The sequence below is a fragment of the Petromyzon marinus genome, chromosome 84, assembly GCF_048934315.1.
Source record: "Petromyzon marinus isolate PM22_M1 ecotype Great Lakes invasive population chromosome 84, UKy_Petmar_22M1.pri1.0, whole genome shotgun sequence".
NCBI classification, from domain to species: domain Eukaryota; kingdom Metazoa; phylum Chordata; class Hyperoartia; order Petromyzontiformes; family Petromyzontidae; genus Petromyzon; species Petromyzon marinus.
In genome coordinates, this window is record NC_133749.1 from 261,481 (window position 1) to 288,461 (window position 26,981).

At 52.4% G+C, this 26,981-nt stretch overlaps 1 protein-coding gene across 1 annotated transcript in view; it reads left to right on the forward strand.

Annotated features, from left to right (window-relative positions):
• LOC116937713 (SIN3A corepressor complex component SDS3) overlaps nt 1-25,893 on the forward strand; it is a 52,918-nt gene extending 27,025 nt beyond the window's left edge. The window contains 4 exon segments of the mRNA XM_032944808.2: nt 1,082-1,103; nt 3,737-3,800; nt 12,134-12,218; nt 22,007-25,893. Coding sequence (XP_032800699.1) covers nt 1,082-1,103; nt 3,737-3,800; nt 12,134-12,218; nt 22,007-22,105 — 270 coding nt within the window. The 3' untranslated portion in view covers nt 22,106-25,893.
• Nucleotides 25,894-26,981: the final 1,088 nt, after the last annotated feature.

Here is a 26,981-nt window from a genome sequence, read left to right on the forward strand (position 1 = left end):
GACACACACACAGAGAGAGAGACACACACAAGCAGACACACACACAGAGAGAGAGACACACACAAGCAGACACACACACAGAGAGAGACACACAGAGAGAGAGACACACAGAGAGAGACACACACAGAGAGAGACACACACACAGAGAGAGACAAACACACACAGAGAGAGACACAGAGAGAGACACACAGAGAGAGACACACAGAGAGACACACACAAGCAGAGACACACAGAGAGAGAGACACACACAGAGAGAGAGAGACACACACACAGACACACACACAAGCAGACACAGAGAGACACACACACAAGCAGACACGCACAAGCAGAGACACACACACAAGCAGAGACACACACAGAGAGAGAGAGAGAGACACACACAAGCAAAGACACACTCAGAGAGAGACACACAGAGAGAGACACACACAGACAGAGAGAGAGACACACACAGAGACACACAGAGAGAGACACACACACACACAGAGAGAGAGACACAGAGACACACACAGAGAGAGACACACACAGAGACACACACAGAGACACACACAGAGAGAGAGACACACACACACAGACACACAGAGAGAGAGACACACACACAGAGAGAGAGACACACACAGAGACACACACAGAGACACACACAGAGAGAGACACACAGAGAGAGAGAGAGACACACACAGAGAGAGACACACACAGAGAGAGAGAGACACACACAGAGAGAGAGGCACACACAGAAAGAGAGACACAGAGAGAGAGAGAGAGACACAGAGAGAGAGAGACACACACACAGAGAGAGACACACAGAGAGAGACACACAGAGAGACACACACACACAGACACGCAGAGAGAGAGACACACACACAGAGAGAGAGACACACACAGAGAGACACACAGAGACACACACAGAGACACACACACACAGACACACAGAGAGAGAGACACACACACAGAGAGACACACACAGAGAGAGACACACACAGAGACACACACACAGAGAGAGACAGGCAGAGCGGGTGTTGTGGGCGCGGTTTCGCGTAGTGGCTGTGGTCAGTGATGGCTGCTGTTGTCTTCGTTGTGTTTGCAGGGAAAGCCGTTCAAGAGAGCAGGTACCGTGCTACATAACCACACCCCTCTGTGTGTAATGGTTCAGTCCAGTGTCACCCCCACTGTGTGGAATGGTTCAGTCCTGTGTTACATACCCACACCCCTCTGTGTGGAATGGTTCAGTCCCGTGTCACCCCCCTCTGTCTGTGTGTAATGGTTCAGTCCCGTGTTACATAACCCTCTGTGTGGAATGGTTCAGTCCCGTGTTACATACCCACACCCCTCTGTGTGGAATGGTTCAGTCCTGTGTCACACCCACTGTGTGGAATGGTTCAGTCCCTTGTTACATACCCACACCCCTGTGTGTGGAATGGTTCAGTCCCGTGTCACACCCCTCTGTGTGGAATGGTTCAGTACCGTGTCACCCACACCCCTCTGGAATGGTTCAGTCCTGTGTCACACCCCTCTCTGTGTAATGGTTCAGTCCCGTGTCACACCCTCTGTGTGTAATGGTTCAGTCCCGTGTCACCCCCTCTGCCTGTGTGTAATGGTTCAGTCCTGTGTCACCCCCACTGTGTGTAATGGTTCAGTCCCGTGCCACCCCCACTGTGTGTAATGGTTCAGTCCCGTGTCACCCCCTCTGTCTGAAATGGTTCAGTTCCGTGTCACCCCCACTGTGTGTAATGGTTAAGTCCTGTGTCACCCCCACTGTGTGTAATGGTTCAGTCCTGTGTCACCCCCCCTCTGTGTGTAATGGTTCAGTCCTGTGTCACCCCCCTTTGTGTGTAATGGTTCAGTCCCGTGTCACCCCCCTTTGTGTGTAATGGTTCAGTCCTGTGTCACCCCCCTCTGTGTGTAATGGTTCAGTCCCGTCTCACCCCCACTGTGTGTAATGGTTCAGTCCCGTGTCACCCCCCACTGTGTAATGGTTCAGTCCTGTGTCACCCCCATCTGTGTGTAATGGTTCAGTCCCGTGTCACCCCCCACTGTGTAATGGTTCAGTCCCGTGTCACCCCCCTCTGTGTGTAATGGTTCAGTCCCGTGTCACCCCCACTGTGTGTAATGGTTCAGTCCCGTGTCACCCCCCTCTGTGTAATGGTTCAGTCCTGTGTCACCCCCCACTGTGTGTAATGGTTCAGTCCCGTGTCACCCCCCACTGTGTAATGGTTCAGTCCTGTGTCACCCCTACTGTGTGTAATGGTTCAGTCCTGTGTCACCCCTACTGTGTGTAATGGTTCAGTCCCGTGTCACCCCCCACTGTGTGTAATGGTTCAGTCCCGTGTCACCCCCCCACTGTGTAATGGTTCAGTCCTGTGTCACCCCCCACTGTGTGTAATGGTTCAGTCCTGTGTCACCCCTCTCTGTGTAATGGTTCAGTCCTGTGTCACCCCCCACTGTGTGTAATGGTTCAGTCCCGTGTCACCCCCCCCTCTGTGTAATGGTTCAGTCCTGTGTCACCCCCCACTGTGTAATGGTTCAGTCCCGTGTCACCCCCCTGTGTAATGGTTCAGTCCTGTGTCACCCCCTCTGTGTGTAATGGTTCAGTCCCGTGTCACACCCCTCTCTGCCTGTGTGTAATGGTTTAGTCCCGTGTCACACCCCACTGTGTGTAATGGTTCAGTCCTGTGTCACCCCCACTGTGTGTAATGGTTCAGTCCTGTGTCACCCCCACTGTCTGTAATGGTTCAGTCCCGTGTCACCCCCCACTGTGTGTAATGGTTCAGTCCCGTGTCACCCCCTCTGTGTGTAATGGTTCAGTCCTGTGTCACCCCCTCTCTGTAATGGTTCAGTCCCGTGTCACCCCCTCTGTGTGTAATGGTTCAGTCCTGTGTCACCCCCACTGTGTGTAATGGTTCAGTCCTGTGTCACCCCCTCTCTGTAATGGTTCAGTCCTGTGTCACCACCACTGTGTGTAATGGTTCAGTCCTGTGTCACCCCTCTGCCTGTGTGTAATGGTTCAGTCCTGTGTCACCCCTCTGCCTGTGTGTAATGGTTCAGTCCCGTGTCACCCCCCACTGTGTGTAATGGTTCAGTCCCGTGTCACCCCCCACTGTCTGTAATGGTTCAGTCCCATGTCACCCCCCTCTGTGTGTAATGGTTCAGTCCCATGTCACCCCCTCTCTGCCTGTGTGTAATGGTTCAGTCCCGTGTCACACCCCCCTCTGTGTGTAATGGTTCAGTCCTGTGTCACCCCCCTCTGTGTGGAATGGTTCAGTCCCGTGTCACCCCCCTCTGTGTGGAATGGTTCAGTCCCGTGCCACCCCCACTGTGTGTAATGGTTCAGTCCCGTGTCACCCCCTCTGTGTATAATGGTTCATTCCGTGTCACCCCCACTGTGTGTAATGGTTCAGTCCCGTGTCACCCCCCACTGTCTGTAATGGTTCAGTCCCATGTCACCCCCCTCTGTGTGTAATGGTTCAGTCCCATGTCACCCCCTCTCTGCCTGTGTGTAATGGTTCAGTCCCGTGTCACACCCCCCTCTGTGTGTAATGGTTCAGTCCTGTGTCACCCCCTCTGTCTGTAATGGTTCAGTCCCGTGTCACCCCCTCTGTGTATAATGGTTCATTCCGTGTCACCCCCACTGTGTGTAATGGGTCAGTCCTGTGTCACCCCCACTGTGTGTAATGGTTCAGTCCCGTGTCACCCCCCCTCTGAGTGTAATGGTTCAGTCTGCTTGCTCCCATAATTTACCCAGAATCACCGAGTCAGCGGTTCGAAGCCCGCATCGATGATGGGAAGCTCTGCTACGATCGGAGATGGTGAGCTACTCACCCAGCTACTCACCCAGCTACTCACCCAGCTATTCACCCAGCTACTCACCCAGCTACTCACCCAGTTACTCACACAGCTACTCACCCAGCTACTCACCCAGCTACTCACTCACTCAGCTACTCACTCACCCAGCTACTCACTCAGCTACTCACTCACTCAGCTACTCACCCAGCTACTCACTCAGCTACTCACCCAGCTACTCACCCAGCTACTCACCCAGCTGCTCACTCACTCAGCTACTCGCTCACCCAGCTACTCACTCACCCAGCTACTCACTCACCCAGCTACTCACTCAGCTACTCACTCACCCAGCTACTCACCCAGCTACTCACTCACCCAGCTACTCATCCAGCTACTCACCCAGCTACTCACCCAGCTACTCACTCACTCAGCTACTCACCCAGCTACTCACTCATCTACTCACCAAGCTACTCACCCAGCTACTCACCCAGCTACTCACCCAGCTACTCACTCAGCTACTCACCCAGCTACTCACCCAGCTACTCACTCAGCTACTCACCCAGCTACTCACTCAGCCACTCATCCAGCTACTCACCCAGCTACTCCCCCAGCTACTCACCCAGCTACTCATGCACTCAGCTACTCACCCGGCTACTCACCCGGCTACTCACCCAGCTACTCACCCAGCTACTCACTCACTCAGCTACTCACTCACCCAGCTACTCACCCAGCTACTCACCCAGCAACTCACCCAGCTACTCACCCAGCTACTCACTCAGCCACTCACCCAGCTACTCACCCAGCCACTCATCCAGCTACTCACCCAGCTACTCACCCAGCTACTCACTCAGCCACTCACCCAGCTACTCACCCAGCTACTCACCCAGCTACTCACTCACTCAGCTACTCACTCACCCAGCTACTCACCCAGCTACTCACCCAGCTACTCACTCAGCCACTCACACAGCTACTCACCCAGCTACTCACTCACTCAGCTACTCACTCACTCAGCTACTCACCCAGCCACTCACCCAGCTACTCACCCAGCCACTCACCCAGCTACTCACCCAGCTACTCACCCAGCTACTCACTCAGCCATTCACCCAGCTACTCACCCAGCTACTCACCCAGCTACTCACCCAGCTACTCACTCAGCCACTCACCCAGCTACTCACCCAGCTACTCACCCAGCTACTTACCCAGCTACTCACTCACTCAGCTACTCACCCAGCTACTCACCCAGCTACTCACTCACCCAGCTACTCACCCAGCTACTCACCCAGCTACTCGCTCACTCAGCTACTCACTCACTCATCTACTCACTCAGCTACTCACTCAGCTACTCACCCAGCTACTCACCCAGCTACTCACTCAGCTACTCACCCAGCTACTCACTCAGCTACTCAGTCAGCTACTCACTCACCCAGTTACTCACTCAGCTACTCACTCACTCAGCTACTCACTCAGCTACTCACCCAGCTACTCACTCAGCTACTCACTCAGCTACTCACCCAGCTACTCACTCAGCTACTCACTCAGCTACTCACCCAGCTACTCACTCAGCTACTCACCCAGCTACTCACCCAGCTACTCACCCAGCTACTCACCCACTCAGCTACTCACCCAGCTACCCACTCAGCTACTCACCCAGCTACTCACCCAGCTACTCACTCACCCAGCTACTCACTCACCCAGCTACTCACCCAGCTACTCACCCAGCTACTCACTCAGCTACTCAGCTACTCACCCAGATACTCACCCAGCTACTCACCCAGCTACTCACCCAGCTACTCACTCACCCAGCTACTCACCCAGCTACTCACTCAGCTACTCACTCAGCTACTCACTCACTCAGCTACTCACCCAGCTACTCACTCAGCTACTCACTCAGCTACTCACTCAGCTACTCACCCAGCTACTCACTCAGCTACTCACTCAGCTACTCACTCAGCTACTCACCCAGCTGCTCACCCAGCTACTCACCCAGCTACTCACTCACTCAGCTACTCACTCACTCAGCTACTCACTCACTCAGCTACTCACCCAGCTACTCAGCTACTCACCCAGCTACTCACTCAGCTACTCACTCAGCTACTCACTCAGCTACTCACCCAGCTACTCACTCACTGAGCTACTCACCCAGCTACTCACTCACTCAGCTACTCACTCAGCTACTCACCCAGCTACTAACTCAGCTACTCACCCAGCTACTCACTCGGCTACTCACCCAGCTACTCAGCCAGCTACTCACCCAGCTACTCACCCAGCTACTCACCCAGCTACTCACACAGCTACTCACTCAGCTACTCACCCAGCTACTTACCCAGCTACTCACTCACTCAGCTACTCACTCAGCTACTCACTCACCCAGCTACTCACCCAGCTACTCACCCAGCTACTCACCCAGCTACTCACTCAGCTACTCACTCACTCAGCTACTCACTCAGCTACTCACTCAGCTACTCACCCAGCTACTCACCCAGCTACTCACTCAGCTACTCACTCAGCTACTCACCCAGCTACTCACCCAGCTACTCACCCTGCTACTCACCCAGCTACTCACTCAGCTACTCACTCAGCTACTCACCCATCTACTCACCCAGCTACTCACCCAGCTACTCACTCAGCTACTCACTCACTCAGCTACTCACCCAGCTACTCACCCAGCTACTCACCCAGCTACTCACCCAGCTACTCACTCACCCAGCTACTCACCCAGCTACTCACTCAGCTACTCACCCAGCTACTCACTCAGCTACTCAGCTACTCACTCACTCAGCTACTCACTCAGCTACTCACCCAGCTACTCACCCAGCTACTCACTCACCCAGCTACTCACTCACCCAGCTACTCACTCACTCAGCTACTCACTCACTCAGCTACTCACTCACTCAGCTACTCACTCACTCGGCTACTCACCCAGCTACTCACCCAGCTACTCACTCAGCTACTTACTCACTCAGCTACTCACCCAGCTACTCACCCAGCTACTCACCCAGCTACTCACTCAGCTACTCACCCAGCTACTAACTCAGCTACTCACCCAGCTACTCACACAGCTACTCACTCAGCTACTCACCCAGCTACTTACCCAGCTACTCACTCACTCAGCTACTCACTCACTCAGCTACTCACTCAGCTACTCACTCACTCAGCTACTCACTCACTCAGCTACTCACCCAGCTACTCACCCAGCTACTCACTCAGCTACTCACCCAGCTACTCACCCAGCTACTCACCCAGCTACTCACTCAGCTACTCACTCAGCTACTCACCCAGCTACTCACTTACCCAGCTACTCACTCAGCTACTCACTCACCCAGCTACTCACTCCAGCTACTCAGCTACTCACTCACTCAGCTACTCACTCAGCTACTCACTCAGCTACTCACTCACCCAGCTACTCACTCACCCAGCTACTCACTCAGCTACTCACTCAGCTACTCATTCAGCTACTCACTCAGCTACTCACTCACTCAGCTACTCACCCAGCTACTCACCCAGCTACTCACCCAGCTACTCACCCAGCTACTCACTCAGCTACTCACCCAGCTACTCACCCAGCTACTCACTCAGCTGCTCACTCACCCAGCTACTCACTCAGCTACTCACTCACTCAGCTACTCACCCAGCTACTCACCCCGCTACTCACCCAGCTACTCACTCAGCTACTCACTCAGCTACTCACCCATCTACTCACCCAGCTACTCACCCAGCTACTCACTCAGCTACTCACTCACTCAGCTACTCACCCAGCTACTCACCCAGCTACTCACCCAGCTACTCACTCACCCAGCTACTCACCCAGCTACTCACTCAGCTACTCACCCAGCTACTCACTCAGCTACTCAGCTACTCACTCACTCAGCTACTCACTCAGCTACTCACCCAGCTACTCACCCAGCTACTCACTCACCCAGCTACTCACTCACCCAGCTACTCACTCACTCAGCTACTCACTCACTCAGCTACTCACTCACTCGGCTACTCACTCACTCGGCTACTCACCCAGCTACTCACCCAGCTACTCACCCAGCTACTCACTCAGCTACTCACTCACTCAGCTACTCACCCAGCTACTCACCCAGCTACTCACCCAGCTACTCACCCAGCTACTCACTCAGCTACTCACCCAGCTACTAACTCAGCTACTCACCCAGCTACTCACACAGCTACTCACTCAGCTACTCACCCAGCTACTTACCCAGCTACTCACTCACTCAGCTACTCACTCACTCAGCTACTCACTCAGCTACTCACTCACTCAGCTACTCACCCAGCTACTCACCCAGCTACTCACTCAGCTACTCACCCAGCTACTCACCCAGCTACTCACCCAGCTACTCACTCAGCTACTCACTCAGCTACTCACCCAGCTACTCACTTACCCAGCTACTCACCCAGCTACTCACTCACCCAGCTACTCACTCCAGCTACTCAGCTACTCACTCACTCAGCTACTCACTCAGCTACTCACTCAGCTACTCACTCACCCAGCTACTCACTCACCCAGCTACTCACTCAGCTACTCACTCAGCTACTCATTCAGCTACTCACTCAGCTACTCACTCACTCAGCTACTCACCCAGCTACTCACCCAGCTACTCACCCAGCTACTCACCCAGCTACTCACTCAGCTACTCACCCAGCTACTCACCCAGCTACTCACTCAGCTGCTCACTCACCCAGCTACTCACTCAGCTACTCACTCACTCAGCTACTCACTCAGCTACTCACTCACCCAGCTACTCACTCAGCTACTCACTCACTCAGCTACTCACTCAGCTACTCACCCAGCTACTCACTCAGCTACTCACTCCGCTACTCACTCAGCTACTCACTCACCCAGCTACTCACTCAGCTACTCACTCAGCTACTCACTCACTCAGCTACTCACTCAGCTACTCACTCAGCTACTCACTCACTCAGCTACTCACTCAGCTACTCGCTCACCCAGCTACTCACTCAGCTACTCACTCACCCAGCTACTCACTCAGCTACTCACTCAGCTACTCACTCAGCTACTCACTCAGCTACTCACTCAGCTACTCACTCAGCTACTAACTCAGCTACTCACCCAGCTACTCACACAGCTACTCACTCAGCTACTCACCAAGTTACTTACCCAGCTACTCACTCACTCAGCTACTCACTCACTCAGCTACTCACTCACTCAGCTACTCACTCACTCAGCTACTCACCCAGCTACTCACCCAGCTACTCACCCAGCTACTCACTCAGCTACTCACCCAGCTACTCACCCAGCTACTCACCCAGCTACTCACTCAGCTACTCACTCAGCTACTCACCCAGCTACTCTCCCAGCTACTCACTTACCCAGCTACTCACTCAGCTACTCACTCACCCAGCTACTCACTCAGCTACTCAGCTACTCACTCACTCAGCTACTCACTCAGCTACTCACTCAGCTACTCACTCAGCTACTCACTCAGCTACTCACCCAGCTACTCACCCAGCTACTCACCCAGCTACTCACTCAGCTACTCACCCAGCTACTCACCCAGCTACTCACTCAGCTGCTCACTCACCCAGCTACTCACTCAGCTACTCACTCACTCAGCTACTCACTCAGCTACTCACTCACCCAGCTACTCACTCAGCTACTCACTCACTCAGCTACTCACTCAGCTACTCACTCACCCAGCTACTCACTCAGCTACTCACTCCGCTACTCACTCAGCTACTCACTCACCCAGCTACTCACTCAGCTACTCACTCACTCAGCTACTCACTCATTCAGCTACTCACCCAGCTACTCACCCAGCTACTCACCCAGCTACTCACCCAGCTACTCACTCAGCTACTCACTCACTCAGCTACTCACCCAGCTACTCACCCAGCTACTCACTTACCCAGCTACTCACTCAGCTACTCACTCACCCAGCTACTCACTCAGCTACTCAGCTACTCACTCAGCTACTCACTCAGCTACTCACTCAGCTACTCACTCACTCAGCTACTCACTCAGCTACTCACTCAGCTACTCATTCAGCTACTCACTCAGCTACTCACTCACTCAGCTACTCACCCAGCTACTCACCCAGCTACTCACCCAGCTACTCACTCAGCTACTCACCCAGCTACTCACCCAGCTACTCACTCAGCTGCTCACTCACCCAGCTACTCACTCAGCTACTCACTCACTCAGCTACTCACTCAGCTACTCACTCACCCAGCTACTCACTCAGCTACTCACTCACCCAGCTACTCACTCAGCTACTCACTCAGCTACTCACTCACTCAGCTACTCACTCAGCTACTCACTCACTCAGCTACTCACTCACTCAGCTACTCACTCAGCTACTCACTCACCCAGCTACTCACTCAGCTACTCACTCACCCAGCTACTCACTCAGCTACTCACTCACTCAGCTACTCACTCAGCTACTCACTCACCCAGCTACTCACTCAGCTACTCACTCCGCTACTCACTCACCCAGCTACTCACTCAGCTACTCACTCAGCTACTCACTCACTCAGCTACTCACTCAGCTACTCACTCACTCAGCTACTCACTCACTCAGCTACTCACTCAGCTACTCACTCACCCAGCTACTCACTCAGCTACTCACTCACCCAGCTACTCACTCAGCTACTCACTCACTCAGCTACTCACCCAGCTACTCACCCAGCTACTCACTCAGCTACTCACTCACTCAGCTACTCACTCAGCTACTCACTCACCCAGCTACTCACTGAGCTACTCACTCACTCAGCTACTCACTCAGCTACTCACTCACCCAGCTACTCACTCAGCTACTCACTCCGCTACTCACTCAGCTACTCACTCACCCAGCTACTCACTCAGCTACTCACTCAGCTACTCACTCACTCAGCTACTCACTCAGCTATTCACTCACTCAGCTACTCACTCACTCAGCTACTCACTCAGCTACTCACTCACCCAGCTACTCACTCAGCTACTCACTCACCCAGCTACTCACTCAGCCACTCACTCACTCAGCTACTCACTCAGCTACTCACTCAGCTACTCACTCACTCAGCTACTCTCAGCTACTCACCCACCCAGCTACTCACTCAGCTACTCACTCACTCAGCTACTCACTCACACTCAAAAAAACGCTACCCGGTGGACCTTTGCCTCTGTCACACTTTTACACTTTACCCCTGACGGCGTTGAGGCTACCCGGGGGACCTTTGCCTCTGTCACACTTTTATACTTTGCCCTGGCGGCGTTGAGGCTACCCGGGGGATCTTTGTCTCTGTCACACTTTTACACTTTACCCCTGACGGCGTTGAGGCTACCCGGGGGACCTTTGTCTCTGTCACACTTTTACACTTTGCCCTGACGGCGTTGAGGCTACCCGGGGGACCTTTGCCTCTGTCACACTTTTACACTTTACCCTTGATGGCGTTGAGGCTACCCGGGGGACCTTTGTCTCTGTTACACTTTTACACTTTACCCTGACGGCGTTGAGGCTACCCGGGGGACCTTTGTCTCTGTTACACTTTTACACTTTACCCTTGACGTTGAGGCTACCCGGGGGACCTTTGTCTCTGTCACACTTTTACACTTTACACTGACGGCGTTGAGGCTACCCGGGGGACCTTTGTCTCTGTCACACTTTTACACTTTGCCCTTGACGACGTTGAGGCTACCCGGGGGACCTTTGCCTCTGTTACACTTTTACACTTTACACTGATGATGTTGAGGCTACCCGGGGGACCTTTGTCTCTGTTACACTTTTACACTTTGCCCTTGACGTTGAGGCTACCCGGGGGACCTTTGTCTCTGTCACACTTTTACACTTTACACTGACGGCGTTGAGGCTACCCGGGGGACCTTTGTCTCTGTCACACTTTTACACTTTGCCCTTGACGACGTTGAGGCTACCCGGGGGACCTTTGCCTCTGTTACACTTTTACACTTTACACTGATGATGTTGAGGCTACCCGGGGGACCTTTGTCTCTGTTACACTTTTACACTTTGCCCTTGACGTTGAGGCTACCCGGGGGACCTTTGTCTCTGTCACACTTTTACACTTTACACTGACGGCGTTGAGGCTACCCGGGGGACCTTTGTCTCTGTCACACTTTTACACTTTGCCCTTGACGACGTTGAGGCTACCCGGGGGACCTTTGCCTCTGTTACACTTTTACACTTTACACTGATGATGTTGAGGCTACCCGGGGGACCTTTGTCTCTGTTACACTTTACCCTTGGCGACGTTGAGGCTACACGAGGGACCTTTGTCTCTGTCACACTTTTACACTTTACCCTGACGGCGTTGAGGCTACCCGGGGGACCTTTGCCTCTGTTACACTTTGCCCTTGACGGCGTTGAGGCTACCCGGGGGACCTTTGCCTCTGTCACAGCTACCACAAGAGCCAGCCGGTCTTTCTGGAGGCTCGCGACACCAACAAAATCAGCTGCGTCATCAGCTCCATCGGCACGAATGAGGTAAGCCGCAGACGCGTGCACCTAGCCTGGCGCGAGGTGCACAACATCTACCTACGGTGGCTAGGTTAGATGTTGTCCACGTCGCTGGCCCGCAGGATCTGTGAGTCTGTGGGGTCTCTGTGTGAGTCTGTGGGGTCTCTGTGTGAGTCTGTGGGGTCTCTGTGTGAGTCTGTGGGTCTCTGTGTGAGTCTGTGGGGTCTCTGTGTGAGTCTGTGGGGTATCTGTGTGAGTGAGTCTATGGGGTCTCTGTGTGAGTCTGTGGGGTCTCTGTGTGAGTCTGTGGGTCTCTGTGTGAGTGAGTCTGTGGGTCTCTGTGTGAGTCTATGGGGTCTCTGTGTGAGTCTATGGGGTCTCTGTGAGTGAGTCTGTGGGGTCTCTGTGTGAGTCTGTGGGGTCTCTGTGTGAGTCTGTGGGGTCTCTGTGAGTGAGTCTGTGGGGTCTCTGTGTGAGTCTATGGGGTCTCTGTGAGTGAGTCTGTGGGGTCTCTGTGTGAGTCTGTGGGGTCTCTGTGTGAGTCTGTGGGGTCTCTGTGTGAGTCTGTGGGGTCTCTGTGTGAGCCTGAGGGGTCTCTGTGTGAGTCTGTGGGTCTCTGTGTGAGTCTGTGGGGTCTCTGTGTGAGTGAGTCTGTGGGGTCTCTGTGTGAGTCTGTGGGGTCTCTGTGTGAGTCTATGGGGTCTTTGTGTGAGTGAGTCTGTGGGTCTCTGTGTGAGTCTGTGGGTCTCTGTGTGAGTCTATGGGTCTCTGTGTGAGTGAGTCTGTGGGTCTCTGTGTGAGTCTGTGGGTCTCTGTGTGAGTCTGTGGGGTCTCTGTGTGAGTCTGTGGGGTCTCTGTGTGAGTCTGTGGGGTCTCTGTGTGAGTCTGTGGGGTCTCTGTGTGTGTTTGTGGGGTCTCTGTGTGAGTCTGTGGGTCTCTGTGTGAGTCTATGGGTCTCCGTGTGAGTGAGTCTATGGGTCTCTGTGTGAGTCTATGGGTCTCTTTGTGAGTGAGTCTATGGGTCTCTGTGTGAGTCTATGGGTCTCTGTGTGAGTCTATGGGTCTCTTTGTGAGTGAGTCTATGGGTCTCTGTGTGAGTCTATGGGTCTCTGTGTGAGTCTGTGGGGTCTCTGTGTGAGTCTGTGGGTCTCTGTGTGTGTTTATTGGTCTCTGTGTGAGTCTGTGGGGTCTCTGTGTGAGTCTGTGGGGTCTCTGTGTGAGTGAGTCTGTGGGTCTCTGTGAGTCTGTGGGGTCTCTGTGTGTGGTGAGTCTGTGGGTCTCTGTGTGAGTGAGTCTATGGGTCTCTGTGTGAGTCTGTGGGCCTCTGTGTGAGTCTATGGGTCTCTGTGTGAGTGAGTCTGTGGGGTCTCTGTGTGAGCGAGTCTGTGGGGTCTCTTTGTGAGTGAGTCTATGGGTCTCTGTGTGAGTCTATGGGTCTCTGTGTGAGTCTGTGGGGTCTCTGTGTGAGTCTGTGGGTCTCTGTGTGTGTCTATGGGTCTCTGTGTGAGTCTGTGGGTCTCTGTGTGAGTGAGTCTGTGGGTCTCTGTGTGAGTCTGTGGGGTCTCTGTGTGAGTCTGTGGGTCTCTGTGTGAGTCTGTGGGTCTCTGTGTGTGTTTATTGGTCTCTGTGTGAGTCTGTGGGGTCTCTGTGTGAGTCTGTGGGGTCTCTGTGTGAGTGAGTCTGTGGGTCTCTGTGTGAGTCTGTGGGGTCTCTGTGTGTGGTGAGTCTGTGGGTCTCTGTGTGAGTGAGTCTATGGGTCTCTGTGTGAGTCTGTGGGCCTCTGTGTGAGTCTATGGGTCTCTGTGTGAGTGAGTCTGTGGGGTCTCTGTGTGAGCGAGTCTGTGGGGTCTCTTTGTGAGTGAGTCTATGGGTCTCTGTGTGAGTCTATGGGTCTCTGTGTGAGTCTGTGGGTCTCTGTGTGAGTGAGTCTGTGGGTCTCTGTGTGAGTCTGTGGGGTCTCTGTGTGAGTCTGTGGGTCTCTGTGTGAGTCTGTGGGTCTCTGTGTGAGTGAGTCTATGGGTCTCTGTGTGAGTCTATGGGGTCTCTGTGTGAGTGAGTCTGTGGGTCTCTGTGTGAGTCTATGGGTCTCTGTGTGAGTCTATGGGTCTCTGTGTGAGTCTGTGGGTCTCTGTGTGAGTGAGTCTGTGGGGTCTCTTTGTGTGTGAGTCTGTGGGTCTCTGTGTGAGTCTGTGGGTCTCTGTGTGAGTCTATGGGTCTCTGTGTGAGTGAGTCTGTGGGTCTCTGTGTGAGTCTGTGGGGTCTCTGTGTGAGTCTGTGGGTCTCTGTGTGAGTGAGTCTGTGGGTCTCTGTGTGAGTGAGTCTGTGGGGTCTCTGTGTGAGTCTGGGGTCTCTGTGTGAGTGAGTCTGTGGGTCTCTGTGTGAGCGAGTCTGTGGGGTCTCTTTGTGAGTGAGTCTATGGGTCTCTGTGTGAGTCTATGGGTCTCTGTGTGAGTCTATGGGTCTCTGTGTGAGTCTGTGGGGTCTCTGTGGGTCTCTGTGTGTGTTTATTGGTCTCTGTGTGAGTCTGTGGGGTCTCTGTGTGAGTCTGTGGGGTCTCTGTGTGAGTCTGTTGGGTCTCTGTGTGAGTCTGTGGGGTCTCTGTGTGAGTGAGTCTGTGGGTCTCTGTGTGAGTTTGTGGGTCTCTGTGTGAGTCTATGGGTCTCTGTGTGAATGAGTCTATGGGTCTCTGTGTGAGTCTGTGGGGTCTTTGTGTGAGTGAGTCTGTGGGTCTCTGTGTGAGTCTGTGGGTCTCTGTGTGAGTCTGTGGGGTCTCTGTGTGAGTGAGTCTGTGGGTTCTCTGTGTGAGTGAGTCTGTGGGTCTCTGTGTGAGTGAGTCTGTGGGTCTCTGTGTGAGTCTGTGGGGTCTCTGTGTGAGTCTGTGGGGTCTCTGTGTGAGTCTGTGGGGTCTCTGTGTGAGTCTGTGGGGTCTCTGTGTGAGTCTGTGGGGCTCTGTGTGAGTATGTGGGGTCTCTGTGTGAGTCTATGGGGTCTCTGTGTGAGTGAGTCTATGGGTCTCTGTGTGAGTGAGTCTGTGGGTCTCTGTGTGAGTCTGTGGGGTCTCTGTGTGAGTCTATGGGTGTCTGTGTGAGTCTATGGGTCTCTGTGTGAGTCTGTGGGTCTCTGTGTGAGTCTATGGGGTCTCTGTGTGAGTCTGTGGGTCTCTGTGTGAGTCTATGGGGTCTGTGTGAGTGAGGCTGTGGGTCTCTGTGAGTGAGTCTGTGGGTCTCTGTGAGTGAGTCTGTGGGTCTCTGTGTGTGTCTAGGGGGTCTCTGTGTGTGTCTAGGGGTCTCTGTGTGTCTATGGGTCTCTGTGTTAGTGAGTCTATGGGTCTCTGTGTGAGTCTATGGGTCTCTGTGTGAGTGAGTCTATGGGTCTCCGTGTGAGTGAGTCTGTGGGTCTCTGTGTGAGTCTGTGGGTCTCTGTGTGAGTGAGTGTATGGGTCTCTGTGTGTGGTGAGTCTATGGGTCTCTGTGTGTGGTGAGTCTGTGGGTCTCTGTGTGAGTGAGTCTGTGGGTCTCTGTGTGAGTGAGTCTGTGGGTCTCTGTGTGAGTGAGTCTGTGGGTCTCTGTGTGAGTGAGTCTATGGGTCTCTGTGTGAGTCTGTGGGTCTCTGAGTCTGTGGGTCTCTGAGTCTGTGGGTCTCTGTGTGAGTCTGTGGGTCTCTGTGTGAGTCTATGGGTCTCTGTGTGAGTGAGTCTATGGGTCTCTGTGTAAGTGAGTTTATAGGTCTCTGTGTGAGTGAGTCTATGGGTCTTTGTGTGAGTGAGTCTATGGGTCTCTGTGTGAGTGAGTCTATGGGTCTCTGTGCTAGTGAGTCTATGGGTCTCTGTGTGAGTGAGTCTGTGGGTCTCTGTGTGAGTCTATGGGTCTCTGTGTGGGTGAGTCTATAGGTCTCTGTGTGAGTGAGTCTATGGGTCTCTGTGCTAGTGAGTCTATGGGTCTCTGTGTGAGTGAGTCTGTGGGTCTCTGTGTGAGTCTGTGGGGTCTCTGTGTGAGTCTGTGGGGTATCTGTGTGAGTGAGTCTATGGGGTCTCTGTGTGAGTCTGTGGGGTCTCTGTGTGAGTCTGTGGGTCTCTGTGTGAGTGAGTCTGTGGGTCTCTGTGTGAGTCTATGGGGTCTCTGTGTGAGTCTATGGGGTCTCTGTGAGTGAGTCTGTGGGGTCTCTGTGTGAGTCTGTGGGGTCTCTGTGTGAGTCTGTGGGGTCTCTGTGAGTGAGTCTGTGGGGTCTCTGTGTGAGTCTATGGGGTCTCTGTGAGTGAGTCTGTGGGGTCTCTGTGTGAGTCTGTGGGGTCTCTGTGTGAGTCTGTGGGGTCTCTGTGTGAGTCTGTGGGGTCTCTGTGTGAGCCTGAGGGGTCTCTGTGTGAGTCTGTGGGTCTCTGTGTGAGTCTGTGGGGTCTCTGTGTGAGTGAGTCTGTGGGGTCTCTGTGTGAGTCTGTGGGGTCTCTGTGTGAGTCTATGGGGTCTTTGTGTGAGTGAGTCTGTGGGTCTCTGTGTGAGTCTGTGGGTCTCTGTGTGAGTCTATGGGTCTCTGTGTGAGTGAGTCTGTGGGTCTCTGTGTGAGTCTGTGGGTCTCTGTGTGAGTCTGTGGGGTCTCTGTGTGAGTCTGTGGGGTCTCTGTGTGAGTCTGTGGGGTCTCTGTGTGAGTCTGTGGGGTCTCTGTGTGTGTTTGTGGGGTCTCTGTGTGAGTCTGTGGGTCTCTGTGTGAGTCTATGGGTCTCTGTGTGAGTGAGTCTATGGGTCTCTGTGTGAGTCTATGGGTCTCTTTGTGAGTGAGTCTATGGGTCTCTGTGTGAGTCTATGGGTCTCTGTGTGAGTCTGTGGGGTCTCTGTGTGAGTCTGTGGGTCTCTGTGTGTGTTTATTGGTCTCTGTGTGAGTCTGTGGGGTCTCTGTGTGAGTCTGTGGGGTCTCTGTGTGAGTGAGTCTGTGGGTCTCTGTGTGAGTCTGTGGGGTCTCTGTGTGTGGTGAGTCTGTGGGTCTCTGTGTGAGTGAGTCTATGGGTCTCTGTGTGAGTCTGTGGGCCTCTGTGTGAGTCTATGGGTCTCTGTGTGAGTGAGTCTGTGGGGTCTCTGTGTGAGCGAGTCTGTGGGGTCTCTTTGTGAGTGAGTCTATGGGTCTCTGTGTGAGTCTATGGGTCTCTGTGTGAGTCTGTGGGGTCTCTGTGTGAGTCTGTGGGTCTCTGTGTGTGTCTATGGGTCTCTGTGTGAGTCTGTGGGTCTCTGTGTGAGTGAGTCTGTGGGTCTCTGTGTGAGTCTGTGGGGTCTCTGTGTGAGTCTGTGGGTCTCTGTGTGAGTCTGTGGGTCTCTGTGTGTGTTTATTGGTCTCTGTGTGAGTCTGTGGGGTCTCTGTGTGAGTCTGTGGGGTCTCTGTGTGAGTGAGTCTGTGGGTCTCTGTGTGAGTCTGTGGGGTCTCTGTGTGTGGTGAGTCTGTGGGTCTCTGTGTGAGTGAGTCTATGGGTCTCTGTGTGAGTCTGTGGGCCTCTGTGTGAGTCTATGGGTCTCTGTGTGAGTGAGTCTGTGGGGTCTCTGTGTGAGCGAGTCTGTGGGGTCTCTTTGTGAGTGAGTCTATGGGTCTCTGTGTGAGTCTATGGGTCTCTGTGTGAGTCTGTGGGTCTCTGTGTGAGTGAGTCTGTGGGTCTCTGTGTGAGTCTGTGGGGTCTCTGTGTGAGTCTGTGGGTCTCTGTGTGAGTGAGTCTATGGGTCTCTGTGTGAGTCTATGGGGTCTCTGTGTGAGTGAGTCTGTGGGTCTCTGTGTGAGTCTATGGGTCTCTGTGTGAGTCTATGGGTCTCTGTGTGAGTCTGTGGGTCTCTGTGTGAGTGAGTCTGTGGGGTCTCTTTGTGTGTGAGTCTGTGGGTCTCTGTGTGAGTCTGTGGGTCTCTGTGTGAGTCTATGGGTCTCTGTGTGAGTGAGTCTGTGGGTCTCTGTGTGAGTCTGTGGGGTCTCTGTGTGAGTCTGTGGGTCTCTGTGTGAGTGAGTCTGTGGGTCTCTGTGTGAGTGAGTCTGTGGGGTCTCTGTGTGAGTCTGGGGTCTCTGTGTGAGTGAGTCTGTGGGTCTCTGTGTGAGCGAGTCTGTGGGGTCTCTTTGTGAGTGAGTCTATGGGTCTCTGTGTGAGTCTATGGGTCTCTGTGTGAGTCTATGGGTCTCTGTGTGAGTCTGTGGGGTCTCTGTGGGTCTCTGTGTGTGTTTATTGGTCTCTGTGTGAGTCTGTGGGGTCTCTGTGTGAGTCTGTGGGGTCTCTGTGTGAGTCTGTTGGGTCTCTGTGTGAGTCTGTGGGGTCTCTGTGTGAGTGAGTCTGTGGGTCTCTGTGTGAGTCTGTGGGTCTCTGTGTGAGTCTATGGGTCTCTGTGTGAGTGAGTCTATGGGTCTCTGTGTGAGTCTGTGGGGTCTTTGTGTGAGTGAGTCTGTGGGTCTCTGTGTGAGTCTGTGGGTCTCTGTGTGAGTCTGTGGGGTCTCTGTGTGAGTGAGTCTGTGGGTTCTCTGTGTGAGTGAGTCTGTGGGTCTCTGTGTGAGTGAGTCTGTGGGTCTCTGTGTGAGTCTGTGGGGTCTCTGTGTGAGTCTGTGGGGTCTCTGTGTGAGTCTGTGGGGTCTCTGTGTGAGTCTGTGGGGTCTCTGTGTGAGTCTGTGGGGCTCTGTGTGAGTATGTGGGGTCTCTGTGTGAGTCTATGGGGTCTCTGTGTGAGTGAGTCTATGGGTCTCTGTGTGAGTGAGTCTGTGGGTCTCTGTGTGAGTCTGTGGGGTCTCTGTGTGAGTCTATGGGTGTCTGTGTGAGTCTATGGGTCTCTGTGTGAGTCTGTGGGTCTCTGTGTGAGTCTATGGGGTCTCTGTGTGAGTCTGTGGGTCTCTGTGTGAGTCTATGGGGTCTGTGTGAGTGAGGCTGTGGGTCTCTGTGAGTGAGTCTGTGGGTCTCTGTGAGTGAGTCTGTGGGTCTCTGTGTGTGTCTAGGGGGTCTCTGTGTGTGTCTAGGGGTCTCTGTGTGTCTATGGGTCTCTGTGTTAGTGAGTCTATGGGTCTCTGTGTGAGTCTATGGGTCTCTGTGTGAGTGAGTCTATGGGTCTCCGTGTGAGTGAGTCTGTGGGTCTCTGTGTGAGTCTGTGGGTCTCTGTGTGAGTGAGTGTATGGGTCTCTGTGTGTGGTGAGTCTATGGGTCTCTGTGTGTGGTGAGTCTGTGGGTCTCTGTGTGAGTGAGTCTGTGGGTCTCTGTGTGAGTGAGTCTGTGGGTCTCTGTGTGAGTGAGTCTGTGGGTCTCTGTGTGAGTGAGTCTATGGGTCTCTGTGTGAGTCTGTGGGTCTCTGAGTCTGTGGGTCTCTGAGTCTGTGGGTCTCTGTGTGAGTCTGTGGGTCTCTGTGTGAGTCTATGGGTCTCTGTGTGAGTGAGTCTATGGGTCTCTGTGTAAGTGAGTTTATAGGTCTCTGTGTGAGTGAGTCTATGGGTCTTTGTGTGAGTGAGTCTATGGGTCTCTGTGTGAGTGAGTCTATGGGTCTCTGTGCTAGTGAGTCTATGGGTCTCTGTGTGAGTGAGTCTGTGGGTCTCTGTGTGAGTCTATGGGTCTCTGTGTGGGTGAGTCTATAGGTCTCTGTGTGAGTGAGTCTATGGGTCTCTGTGCTAGTGAGTCTATGGGTCTCTGTGTGAGTGAGTCTGTGGGTCTCTGTGTGAGTCTGTGGGTCTCTGTGAGTGAGTCTGTGGGTCTCTGTGTGAGTGAGTCTGTGGGTCTCTGTGTGAGTGAGTCTATGGGTCTCTGTGTGAGTGAGTCTATGGGTCTCTGTGTGAGTGAGTCTATGGGGTCTCTGTGTGAGTCTGTGGGTCTCTGTGTGAGTCTGTGGGTCTCTGTGTGAGTCTGTGGGGTCTCTGTGTGAGTCTATGGGGTCTCTGTGTGAGTGAGTCTATGGGGTCTCTGTGTGAGTCTGTGGGTCTCTGTGTGAGTCTGTGGGTATCTGTGTGAGTGAGTCTGTGGGTCTCTGTGTGAGTCTGTGGGTGTCTCTGTGTGTGTCTGTGGGTCTCTGTGTGAGTGAGTCTGTGGGTCTCTGTGTGAGTGAGTCTGTGGGTCTCTGTGTGAGTGAGTCTGTGGGTCTCTGTGTGAGTCTATGGGTCTCTGTGTGAGTCTATGGGTCTCTGTGAGAGTCTATGGGGTCTCTGTGAGTGAGTCTATGGGTCTCTGTGTGAGTGAGTCTATGGGTCTCTGTGTCAGTGAGTCTGTGGGTCTCTGTGTGAGTGAGTCTATGGGTCTCTGTGTGAGTGAGTCTGTGGGTCTCTGTGTGAGTGAGTCTATGGGTCTCTGTGAGTGAGTCTATGGGTCTCTGTGTGAGTGAGTCTATGGGTCTCTGTGTGAGTGAGTCTGTGGGTCTCTGTGTGAGTCTGTGGGTCTCTGTGTGAGTCTGTGGGTCTCTGTGTGAGTCTGTGGGTCTCTGTGTGAGTCTGTGGGTCTCTGTGTGAGTGAGTCTGTGGGTCTCTGTGTGAGTCTGTGGGTGTCTCTGTGTGTGTCTAGGGGTCTCTGTGTGAGTCTGTGGGTCTCTGTGTGGTGAGTCTATGGGTCTCTGTGTGTGTCTGTGTGAGTCTATGGGTCTCTGTGTGAGTGAGTCTATGGGTCTCTGTGTGAGTGAGTCTATGGGTCTCTGTGTGAGTGAGTCTGTGTGTCTCTGTGTGAGTCTGTGGGGTCTCTGTGTGAGTCTGTGGGTCTCTGTGTGAGTCTGTGGGTCTCTGTGTGAGTGAGTCTATGGGTCTCTGTGTGTGTCTGTGTGAGTCTATGGGTCTCTGTGTGAGTGAGTCTATGGGCCTCTCTATGGTGAGTCTGTGGGTCTCTGTGTGAGTGAGTCTATGGGTCTCTGTGTGAGTCTATGGGTCTCTGTGTGAGTGAGTCTATGGGTCTCTGTGTGAGTGAGTCTGTGGGTCTCTGTGTGAGTGAGTCTATGGGTCTGTGTGAGTGAGTCTATGGGTCTGTGTGAGTGAGTCTGTGGGTCTCTGTGTGAGTGAGTCTATGGGTCTGTGTGAGTGAGTCTGTGGGTCTCTGTGTGAGTGAGTCTATGGGTCTCTGTGTGAGTCTATGGGTCTCTGTGTGAGTGAGTCTATGGGTCTCTGTGTGTGTCTATGGGTCTCTGTGTGTGTCTGTGGGTCTCTGTGTGAGTGAGTCTATGTCTCTCTGTGTGAGTGAATCTATGGGTCTCTGTGAGTGAGTCTATGGGTCTCTGTGTGAGTGAGTCTATGGGTCTCTGTGTGAGTGTGTCTATGGGTCTCTGTGTGAGTGAGTCTATGGGTCTCTGTGTGAGTGTGTCTATGGGTCTTTGTGTGAGTGAGTCTGTGAGTCTCTGTGTGAGTCTGTGGGTCTCTGTGTGAGTCTGTGGGGTCTCTGTGTGTGTCTATGGGTCACTGGGTGAGTCTATGGGTCTCTGTGAGTGAGTCTATGGCTCTCTGTGTGAGTAAGTCTATGGGTCTCTGTGTGAGTGAGTCTATGGGTCTCTGTGTGTGTGAGTCTGTGGGTCTCTGTGTGAGTCTGTGGGTCTTTGTGTGTGTTTAAGGGTCTTTGTGTGAGTCTGTGGGTCTCTGTGTGAGTCTGTGGGTCTCTGTGTGAGTCTGTGGGTCTCTGTGTGAGTCTGTGGGGTCTCTGTATGTGTCTATGGGTCACTGGGTGAGTCTGGGTCTCTGTGAGCGAGTCTATGGCTCTCTGTGTGATTAAGTCTATGGCTCTCTGTGTGAGTCTAGGGGTCTCTGTGAGTCTGTGGCTCTTTGTGTGAGTCTATGGCTCTCTGTGTGAGTCTCTGTGCGAGTCTGCGTAAGTCTGCGAGTCTGATGTCCGTCTCCACGTGTGTGTGTGTGCGTGCGTGCAGGTCTGGGTGCGAAAGACATCGGACAGTAGTAAGATCCGTGTCTACCTATCTCAGCTGCAGCGAGGGAAATACGTCCTTCGAAACAGATCCACCTCCTGATAGACACACACACACGGTACACACACACACCGTACACACACACACCGTACACACACACACCGTACACACACACACCGTACACACGCTACACACACACACGGTATATACACACACACGGTATGTACACACACACAGTACACACATACACACACGGTACACACACAGTACACACACACACAGTACACACACACGACACACACACACACGGTACACACACACAGTACATACACACACCGTACACACACACACACAGTACACACACACACGTACACACACACACACACAGGTACACACACACAGGTACACACACACACGGTACACACACACACGGTACACACACACACGGTACACACACACACGGTACACACACACACAGGTACATACACACACAGGTACACACACACACGGTACACACACACACACGGTACACACACACACGGTACACACACACACAGTACACACACACGGTATATACACACACGGTACACACACACACACCGTACACACACAGTACACACACACACGGTATGTACACACACACACGACACACACGACACACACACACGACACACACACACGACACACACACACACACCGTACACACACACACGGCACACACACACCGTACACACACACACAGTACATACACACATACACAGTACACACACACACCGTACGTACACACACACACCGTACACACACCGTACACACACACATGGTACACACACACATGGTACACACACAATACACACACACACACACGGTACACACACACACAGTACATACACACACACACGGCACACACACACTCACACAGTACACACACACACCGTACACACACACACCGTACACACACCGTACACACACACATGGTACACACACAGTACACACACACACACAATACACACACACACACACACAGTACACACACACAGTACACACACACAGTGCACACACACAGTACACACACATACACCGTACACACATACACCGTACACACACACACAGTACACACACACACGGTACACACACAGACACTGTACACACAGACAAGTGTACACACCTACACACGCTGTGTATACACAGACACGTGTACACACCTACACACGCTGTGTATACACACAGACACGTGTACACACCTACACACGCTGTATATACACACAGACACGTGTACACACCTACACACGCTGTGTATACACAGACACGTGTACACACCTACACACGCTGTATATACACACAGACACGTGTACACACAGACACACGCTGTGTATACACAGACACGTGTACACACCTACACACGCTGTATATACACACAGACACGTGTACACACCTACACACGCTGTATATACACACAGACACGTGTACACATCTACACACGCTGTATATACACACAGACACGTGTACACATCTACACACGCTGTATATACACACAGACACGTGTACACAGACACACGCTGTATATACACACAGACACGTGTACACACAGACACACGCTGTGTATACACAGACACGTGTACACACCTACACACGCTGTATATACACACAGACACGTACACACCTACACACGCTGTGTATACACAGACACGTGTACACACAGACACACGCTGTGTATACACAGACACGTGTACACACAGACACGCTGTATATACACACAAACATGTGTACATACACACACACGTGCACACACACGTGTACACACACACACACGTACATACACACGTGTACATACACACATGCTGTATATACACACACACAGACACACGTGTACACACACACAGGCACGTGTACACACACACACACGTGTACGCACACACAATGTACATATACACACACGTGTACATACACACACAGACACGTATACACACGCTGTATATACACACAGACACGTGTACACAGACACGTGTACACAGACACGTGTACACAGACACGTGTACACAGACACACGTGTACACACACACACACGTGTACACAGACACACGTGTACACACACACACACGTGTACATACACACGTGTACATACACACGTGTACATACACACAGACACGTGTACACACACTGTATATACACACAGACACGTGTACACACACACACGTGTACATACAGACACGTGTACACACACTGTATATACACACACGTGTACACACACGTGTACACACACACAATGTACATACACACGTGTACATACACAGACACGTGTACACACGCTGTATATACACACAGACACGTATGCACACTGTATATACACAGACGTTTACACACACACGTGTACATACACACAAAGATAAAGATCCCCCGTATAGCCTTAACAGACTGTAGGGGCAAGTGTTGTTAGCGAGCACCTATGAAGGCCGGAACGGCACACGAGGGAGTGGGTGGCCAGCACCACGCCCGACCGCCTTTGTCTCCCCAGTGGCGATGTTCACTACACACCGCACCAGGTACTCATTTGAGGCTGAGTCGACCTAGGGGAGGCCCGGGACCGGTTCAGATAATCGTCACCGGTGTTGGCCGTGAGCGGGAATCGAACCCGGGTCGCCAGGTTCATAGCACAGCGTAGCGCTAACCGCTACACACACCAACACACACATGTACACACGTGTACACACACACACACGTGTACACACACACACGTGTACACACACACACGTGTACACACACACACATGTACACACACACACATGTACACACGTGTACACACACACACGTGTACACACACACATATGTACACACACATGTACACACGTGTACACACACACACGTGTACACACACACATGTACACACACACACGTGTACACAAAGCGTGCGCTGTGTGCGTGTGTGTGTATATATATCCGCGTGTTCTAAAGGCGTAGGGCGAATCCGCAGCCTCTCCCGTCGTGTTTGCAAGGAGGTTCACCTCATATTCCTGGCTCTTTCGGTAAAGTCACGTTGAAGGGAAACAATAAAATATCAAAAAAATATATATATAAAACAATAAACATTCTCACGACCACAACACAAACGGTCGTCATCAGGTGCGTCGGTTTGCGTTGAAAACCGACGCGCCTGATGACGACCGTTTGTGTTGTGGTCGTGAGAATTTTTATTGTTGTTTTATATATATTTTATTTATATTCTTAGTTTTTTCGGTAAAGTCACCACGTTGAAGGGAAACAATAAAATAATTAAATATATATAAAACAATAAACAAATTCTCACGACGTTTCGACCATAACTCAAACGGTCATCTTCAGGTGTGTTGGTTCGCATAAATTAAATTTTTAAACGGCGCATTTATTTATTTATAAAAAAAACGTTAGCGCCACGCGCAACGATTTGGCAGTTTACCCAGGACTAGTCCATCTATATTCTGAAAAGAGGAGGGGGGGGAGACGAAATTTTTATTTTTAATTGTTTTATATATTTTTATTATTATTTTGTTGTTTCTCTTCAACGTGACTTTACCGAAAAAAACTAAGAATATGAATTACTGCAGTCACGAAAACTTTAAATCAAAATTTAAAAAATATATTTTATTGTTTCCCTTCAACGTGGTGACTTTTACCGAAAGAGCCAAGAGTGTGAATTACTGCAGTCACGAACGCTTGAAATCAAAAAGAGGTTCACTTTTGTTTGACTCCGAGAGGGGAGGGAGAGGGATGTGGTGGTGGTGGTGGGGGGGAACGGGGTTGGTTTGTGACTTGGCTCATCCTCCTGTGCTGTTGGCACAGGAGGATGTGGCGCTGTGGGAAGTGAATTTGTTACGGACGCTCGATACACAGTGTTTAATTAAAGGAGTTTTATCACCTTTTAGGTGTGTGTCTAAGTGTGTGTGTGTGTCTAGGTGTGTGTGTGTGTCTAGGTGTGTGTGTGTGTGTCTAGGTGTGTGTGTGTGTCTAGGTGTGTGTGTGTGTCTAGGTGTGTGTGTGTGTCTAGGTGTGTGTGTGGGTGTGTGTGTGTGTCTAGGTGTGTGTGTGTGTCTAGGTGTGTGTGTGTGTCTAGGTGTGTGTGTGTGTCTAGGTGTGTGTGTGTGTCTAAGTGTGTGTGTGTCTGTGTTTAACTCGTGGTTTAGTGGTAATTAATTGAAGGTGGAGGGGTTACCAGCCCCTCGCACCCGTCCACAGAGCCCCCGTTTAGCCCCTGTGGTGGACACATATGCCATGTGAGGAGGAGCCAATCAAAAATTGGCCCTCCCCCCACAGCACTGTCCACGACAGAGTTGCCCGTCCGGCACCGCGAGGAGGTAGGGGGTTGTTTTGCCGGACACAGTAGGGGGCACAGGTGATGCATCAGCCAGTCATCTCAGTCATCTCAGACGACCCGTGGCACCTGCTGGGTCTGCCCCGTGACCTGCCAGCGGGCGTTCGACACTTCACGTGGCCTCAGGGTGCACATAGCCTGGCACAAGCGTCGTGGTGACGTCACCGCCACTTAGTGGCGAATGGCGGTTGTTGTGTATGTGTGTGTGTAGGTGTGTCCAGGTGTAGGTGTGTGTGTGTGTGTCTAGGTGTGTGTGTGTGTCTAGGTGTGTGTGTGTCTAGGTGTGTGTGTGTCTAGGTGTGTGTGTGTCTAGGTGTGTGTGTGTCTAGGTGTGTGTGTGTGTCTAGGTGTGTGTGTGTGTGTCTAGGTGTGTGTGTGTGTCTAGGTGTGTGTGTGTGTCTAGGTGTGTGTGTGTGTCTAGGTGTGTGTGTGTCTAGGTGTGTGTGTGTGTCTAGGTGTGTGTGTGTGTCTAGGTGTGTGTGTGTGTCTAGGTGTGTGTGTGTGTCTAGGTGTGTGTGTGTGTCTAGGTGTGTGTGTGTGTCTAGGTGTGTGTGTGTGTCTAGGTGTGTGTGTGTGTCTAGGTGTGTGTGTGTGTCTAGGTGTGTGTGTGTGTCTAGGTGTGTGTGTGTGTCTAGG